The 7,851-nt window shown below is 35.6% G+C and overlaps 1 protein-coding gene across 1 annotated transcript; it reads right to left on the reverse strand.

Annotated features, from left to right (window-relative positions):
- Window positions 1–2,702: 2,702 nt before the first annotated feature.
- Window positions 2,703–6,319, reverse strand: LOC107062047 (mediator of RNA polymerase II transcription subunit 34-like). Its single transcript, XM_015312256.1, has 3 exons — window positions 6,137–6,319; window positions 3,036–3,182; window positions 2,703–2,975 (listed from the first exon to the last, which is right to left on the reverse strand). The coding sequence occupies exons 1-3, from the start codon at window positions 6,317–6,319 to the stop codon at window positions 2,703–2,705; spliced, it is 603 nt and encodes a 200-aa protein (XP_015167742.1).
- Between the last annotated feature and the right edge of the window lie 1,532 nt (window positions 6,320–7,851).

Here is a 7,851-nt window from a genome sequence, read left to right on the forward strand (position 1 = left end):
TCAACTCAAGTACTCGAAGACGCTTCTCAAAAGGGATTAGGAACTCAACACTTAAGGCTTAGAACTTGAAGATACCACTTCTCTGAAAGATGCTCAACTTACGAAGTTCATGCGAAATTATGGGCACGAAACAACTCGACTCGATGGTCTACATAACTATACGAAACTCATGTATACGACTCTTCTTATTCTCTGACTTACTTCCTCAAAATTTAGTTCAGATCGATAGTTGATCTCAAAGGATTCACAATTGAACTCAAAGGCTTTCTTGAACTCTACTCTTAACTCTCTCTTGAATGTGAATTATGAATTCAAGAGTTATGGTTCATGATATGAAGGATCTTGTAATGATAAAGTGGACTCATGAATACATTCTTCTCACTCATACTGACTTACTCAAGTCTTGAAACAAGTTATTAGAAATTGTAGAAGACTCCTCAAAAAGACTTAAATGACTTTCTTTGAATGTTCGAAAGAATTCTCAAAACTTAACTCTTAACTCTACCTTGAATTTGAATTATGGATTTAAGGTTGTGATTTGTGATAGGAAAGATATCATGATGTTTAGGATTGATTTTAGATAGTTAAACATGAAAAACAGTTGAAAAACAATGTCTAGGGAACAAGTCCGCGACGTGGAGAAAAATTTTGGTCACTGGGGGAGCAAGTCCGCGACGCGGACTTGCGTGCCAAAATCTGCTCGACTTTTCCTTCTTCGTTTTCTAACCCCAATTCGCCTAAATTCAATTCTCTTTCTCAATCCCTCTTTAGATTTAGATACCCAGCACATGAAACACAAATACCTACTCATAAACAACTCTAAAATCGACATGATTTCATCAAGAACTCAATAATCTCATCAAAACTCAAGAACTAAAGCCAATTTCAAGAACATAATTCAAGAACATCATACTTTCAACTTTCTAGAACGAACATAACGCTGAAATTAAAATGATTGGCGTGTGGGTGAATAAACCCAACACTATGGAAGCTTACATACCTGAAAGAATCATCTTCTTGAAGAACTTGAAGGAAAGTCTTGAAAGATGAACCCTAGCCTTAGCGTTTCTTGAATCCCTTGAGCGTAGAATCTTTGGAGTGAATGAGAGGGTTTAGATTTAAGAAAAACTAATTTTCTACACGTTTAGGGAAATTTAGATGACATCCTAAGGGTTTTTAGGACTAAAATACCCCTAAAGAAATAATTAAAACGAGCTGGGAGTCGAAAAGATCTTTCACCAGGCAGTGAGGTCCGTGTTGGCTCCGCGTCGCGGAGCTGCTGCCAGGTTTGCGCGACGTTAGTAAATCCGTCATAACTTTTTACTTAGAGCTCGGAATTGAGCAAACTCGGTGGAGTTGGAAAGAGGAATCGAAGGGCTTTAATTTTCTATCTTGTAGCTCACCTAACTCATCCTGTACTAGGAGTTATGGTTGTTTGAAGTTGACCCAAAACTTAAGATAACTTAAGAATGACTTGAATGCTTTTCTCTTGGATTCTTCTTGGAACTTAAGGTGCTACATCTAGTGACCTTAACACTCAAGAAATTTTAAATTCCTTGCAAAATCTCACTCCCTACGAAGAACGGTTCGAGTCTCAGTTCGAAAAAATTTCTGGGGTGTTACAGTATGGGAGTGGAGGGAGATGAAAGCGCGGCGGCGGTTAGAAAACATAAAATAAAATTAGGGGGTGGGTGAATTGGAGGTAGGGGTGGAGTGAGTAAAATAAATAATTACTTTAAAAACTTAAACTATATAAATTCATTTTTCAATTCTTCAATCAATGTGGATGAAAAATGTGTAAACTCAGATCCAATCCGTCCATTAATTACCCAAACCATATTTACCCATATAGATCATGGGCAGATTGGATAATTACCCATTTTTGTTCAAACCATTTTAAATCCATCCAAATCCAACCATTTGCCACCCCTATGTGGTATGTTCCCATTTTCTCACTGATCATGCAAAAGGTACATTGCTATAGTCAGTGTGATTTACATAAAGGTAGGCACACAAAATGTCCTGATCAATGAAGTGAGTTGAAAGTCATGAGATATCACGTTCAAATCCTAGCCGAGGCAAAAATACTATGATTTCCTCCAATCCGTTGAAAGCTTTGGTAGACCAAGATATTCAATTCTTGTGATGTTGGCGAATAACACGAGTACCCTATGGAATCAATCGAGATGCGCACAAACATGACCTGGATTACACAATCATTAAGAAGGACTAGGTACATGTAAAATTTGGAATTTTGATCTAGCCAAACTATTTGTGCAACAAAAAGTAATCTCATCCAATCTAATGAATATCATTAGTTAATCAATAACTAGTAAAACCGACACAATTTTAGTCAATCACTCTTTAATTAGTATTTCTCTAATTAGGATGAGGATACTTACCAAATAAATACTCGTAAAAACATACTTTCGGATCTCATACTTAAGTTGCTCAGACTCAGGTATGTATGCCTGTGGAGATTGCGGATCTAGAGGTCAGACCTCACATGATTTTTAAATTTTAAGATTCAGTAGTGCGGATCCAGATACATATACAAGTGCGGGGATTCAGCTAAAAATAATTCATATATCTAAAAATAGAGTTTATGTCTAATTTTAGATAATAAGTGATATGCACATGATAGGCTGTTAGCCCCTCAAAGACGGATGAGAGGACGAAAAAGAAGAGATATCCTTAAAGATTTAACTACTATAGCATACTGCAAGTGGGAAAACACAAAATTGTAGACTTACATCAATTGAAATTAGAGAAAGACGACCAGCATGGTGACACTTTTCAAGTTTTGACATAAATATCTTGCTCTTTGATATCTTTTCAGGTGTAACATACAATATTTTAAGCTCATCCCCGCCCTTCTCCAAAGCCTTGTATATGAACTTCTCATTCTCCTTGGTAGTTGTTGAGGTTAACATGAAAGCTGGGATGCCTAAAGCTGCCAACCCCATGACCTGAGGCTATAACATTTGTCAGCAGTTGTTGCATACAAGAGGAAGATGGACTGGGCGATTGGATACCTGTTCTAGAATAAGAGAAAGCAAAGGACTGACAACAAGAGCCACGCTATCCCGCAGAACTGTTGGAGGTTGGTAGCAAAGACTCTTTCCCCCACTAGCAGCCATAATTACTAGAACATCCCTTCCACTCATTATTGTGTTTATGATCTACAAATAGATTACTGACATCAGCAAATCTCTAAATGGAAAATCACAACTATATTTTAAAAATTCAGCCGAAGATGATTCAATGTAAATCTTATACTTATGTGCACTTTTGATTTCAGTAATACCCCAACATGAAGTATTTTGCCTATCAATAAACCCCAGAAAGATGAAAAGAAACACAGAACGATCAATCGAGATGAATAATGATTTGAAAATTCTACCACACCCAACATTTCTACCTCCACAACCACTTCATGAGAAAAATCCTAGTATCTTGCTTCAAATTTCTAAACCCAGTTTTCCCTCTTCCGTGTTAGCCATAAAAGTGTTCCATTTGAGACTACGTAAAAGCACCTTTAATTCCTGCCATATGAAATTTCTCCTCAATGAGTCAAGTCTTCTTTTTTCATAATATCTTCGATGGTTACTCAACTATGAACTTCTCTCAGAAAGTCACTCAACATTGGTATTTAACCCAAAAGTCACTCAACTATGGATTTTTCTGTCAGAAAGTCACTCAACTTTGATTTTAACCCAAAAATCACTCAACTATGAAAGTTTTACTTACAAAGGCACTCAGAGATGTTTTGAGAATAAGAGCATCCCTTTCCAAAACATTAAAATGAAATGTTTAGTGACCTTTTACTTTTGGAATATACATACTATACCTAAGGATCCAGGGGACATCACCCTATTCTTAGATAGTTTATGAGGGCGATAGGTGTTTAGATTTTTTTTTTACAAACCCTCTATACATTTGATGTAAGTACTACAAGAGTTCAGTATTGGTGTACTTCTATGTTTATAATACCAGTTGACTTTCTCAAAAAGAAAGTCGCTCAATATATATAATTAATTGTTTCATCAAAATTCATTGACATGAAATTTTTATTGAAAGCCAAAATTTTAAGAAATAAAAAAAAATTATTTTCTCATTTTCACTCTTCGGGGGTGGCCCAGTGGTTTGGGCTTGGAATTTCCATGTTGGAGGTCTAAAGTTTGAAACCCCTTGCCACGAAAGCAAGGAGTTTGTTTTCTGGGTCGAGCTCGTCGCACCGAGCTTGCCTAGTGTGGGTTACCTCTCATGTGTGGTTTGTAAGCTATTGTATAGGAGCGGAAGTTTTACCCTGTTCGCACCCAAAGGGTAGCGGCTGCGAGTTTTCCCTTGTCATAAAAAAAAAGCTATTTTCTCATTTTCCTTTCACAAGATTGAAATAAATAGAATATTATTTTCGGTATAACACTAGACACTAGATCTCTTTTTGGTTTATTTTTTTGTTAAAAGGTCAAAAGATAAGTTATAAGTCACCTCAAATTCAATTAATACAGTTCCCATGGCAATGATTGTCCATCTACAATTCCTTAAAATAAATATCTTTTTATTTCTTAAAATTTAGGTTTAAAATAAAAAAATTCATGTCAACAAATTTTAATGAAAAAATCTATAAAATAGGTTGAGGGGCTTTGTAAATAAAACTTACATAATTGAGTGATGTTTGGATTAAAAAATCAAAGTTAAGTGGCTTTCTAAGAGAAAAGCTCATAATTGAGTGATTTTGAATTAAAAACCAAAGTTGAGTAACTTTATGAAAGAAAAGTTCATAGTTGAGTAACTTTCTAAGAGAAAAGTCCATAGTTGGGTGACTTTTGGTTTAAAACCAAAGTTGAGTTACTTTCTGGAAGAAAAGTTCATAGTTGAGTAACCATATGAGATATTATCTCCCACTTCATGAACAAAATCTCAGTATGCTACCTCAAATTTCTAAACCCAGTTTGTCCTCTTCCTTGTTAGCAATAAGAGTGTTCCATTTGACTACGTGAAAACATCTTTATTCTTTTTCTTGCCATATGAAATTTCTCCTCGATGAGTCAAGTCTTCTTTTCCACCTAACTATTTTTTTCTCGCATCTCTAATCCCTAGCCTAATCTCCTAAATTTATTTTAAGCAAATAAAGGAAACCTAAATAATTTGTTGGACGAGAACTAACTTCACATTCTAGAATCCCTACCAATACTTAAATTTCATTAACCGGATATAACAAACTCTTTCTCTAATTTACATGTAGACCAGACACGACTTCAAAAAGGGTTAATAGTACTCTTAAATGCCATAGCTGGTAAATCATAGCCTCACAAAAAATCAAAATATCGTCAGCGTAACGCAAATGGGAAATCTCTAAATTGCTACCTCTACTATGTCACTAGAAGCTCCTCAGGCATCCATGTTGATTTGCCATCCTTACCATACTGTTAAAACCGTCCATAGCAATACTTAATAGGGGTGATGACAAAGGATCCCATCGTAACATTCTCCTTTGGGATGAAAAAAATCCTTCAGATAAACCATTCATCATAAAATTAACAATAGAGAATCTAACAGTACTAATGGCAAAAAAGAGTCCATCCAATCTATTTACTTTGAAACCCCATGTCTCTTAACACCTCGGGTAGAAAGTCGCAATTTACATAATTATACGCATTTTCATTAACTACTAAGCCACATCCTTGATTGCAAAGAGTATTTTCATAATTTGGTTTTTAAAGAAGAAATTTAAAGAGAGGATAGGATATTTTGCTTCCAATCCTCAAAATCGCACACTACAACACATAAAGATAGAGACGGAGCATTAGTATGAGTAGAACGGATAGCGCGCAAGTGGAACCTATTATAGGATCTTGCAGTGACCATTATCAAAAATTAAATACTCTACAACCCCCTCCCACATTGTCAATTGAATGTTCACCTCTTATATCGAAATTCTATTTCGATAGGTTCACCTATATTAGAATTCCTTTTTAGAAAAGAACGGATCTAAGTCATACTCAAACCTCTTGCTTCGTGTTGCCAACTAGCATTTACTCTTACAAGATGAATCACAAAAAAAATTTAAGCATGCTAAACCTTGTAACATAAGACGACCAGTAAAAAGTAAATGTAGACAAGATGGACCAACCTCTCGCTGGTTTGCACGATATTTTGATATGCCAAAAACATTAAACCTAATGTCATCAGCTTGAGAGTCCCACTCAAACGGCCTAGACCATTCATCTACTGAAACAACACCATTATCGGAACCCGGGCCACTAGATGATTCACAACTTTCCTCAAGAGCTTTAAGTTTCAAATTTTCTCTCATGCAATTTCTCTTGTCGATCTAGCAAATATTTTATTTGATCTGGATAAGAAGACATTGAAGACCATGCTTTCAGACGGACGAATAAAGTACATTGCAGGAGAATTGAAAGATCAAACATCTAAGGATAGAACTCAATCACAAAGACAAAAAAGACAACACAATGAAAAAGGCAAGTAAAAATCAAAACAAAATCATTTAAGATTAGTTGTAACAAGGTTCTGAAACTCTTTGTAAATAAGAATGGCAGATGAGTGAGGATTTATTGTCCAGAATAACATGTTATCCGAGTGATATTTATCACATTGACTAAAGTCATGTAGAATAACACTTCCAAAACCCAGTAATCCATGTTGGACACCGTGTCCATAAAGATATGCTGGAGAAATGGGTCACACATGCAATAGTGTCCGGGTTCTGTTCTTTGAAAACATCACACAACCTTGACAAATTGGTGATTTACAAAAAGAGAACACATTTGATGTGACACAAAAAAATGGATGATTAAATTAAACGTCCCTCGTTGCTCTTGATCTTCTAATGCAAATGAACCTTTCATGTTCGAATCTACAGACATTAAAGTCTCCTCCAACTATCCAGTGATAGTCCATAACCCTCTAATATCAGCTAATTCAACCCAAAAATATGTTCTTTCCCAATTTGAATGTGGCCAATATACACCAGTAAAGCACCATTTGAGATCTCCATGTAGCCCTTCAAACATTGTAGTGATGGAGTGTGTACCTTGCAGAAAATCTATGTGATTCCATTGCCTCTTATCCCAGAATATTGTGATACCCTCGCTCCTTCCATATGATTTTAATTCCACCCAATCGACCCATCTAGATCCCCAAATCGGTGTTGCAGTAACAGTAGACCATTCTTCAATATTTGTTTCTTGTAGAATTAAACATCTGGCTTCCACGTCTTGACCAACACTATAATGGTGTCTCTTTTTTCATTGTCCTTAAGCCCGCGCACATTCCAATTTATGATTTTCACTTTCATTCAGACAGTACTTTGAGTTTCCTACCCTTCATGATTCTTTCTCCCTCATTGTGCACCCCTTTGTCATAGTTGACTGAGCAAATCAAATTTATACCTCGCCATCCCCCTTTGTTTTATGATGCATTCTGGTTCAGCTTTTTAGTCCCCACACCATTGAATAGTGTTTTCGGAGGTTACTAAACCTTTTAAGGCAAATCCTCCTTATGCCATCATTGATTATAAAACTCCATGTTTTCTGTCTTTATTGTAGTTTCCATATCTTTAACGGCTAGCTAAGCATCTTAGAGGGTTGTGGTACCTTTTTCGGGTTATGTAAATGGGTATGAGCATTAGTACTTTTATTTCATGAAATCGAAAGAAGCTAAGTGTGAAATCTATTGAATGAGTCAAGAGACCTTTGAAAGTAATTTAGACATCATTGAATAATGAGATTGCATCATTAAATTAGCAAAAATACATACTTCTTCTTATTTTAATCATTTTATTTATGTAAAGACAAAAATATTCCTCAAATTATTTTAATCATT

The sequence above is a fragment of the Solanum tuberosum genome, unplaced genomic scaffold (genome assembly GCF_000226075.1).
Source record: "Solanum tuberosum cultivar DM 1-3 516 R44 unplaced genomic scaffold, SolTub_3.0 scf00191, whole genome shotgun sequence".
NCBI classification, from domain to species: Eukaryota; Viridiplantae; Streptophyta; class Magnoliopsida; order Solanales; family Solanaceae; genus Solanum; species Solanum tuberosum.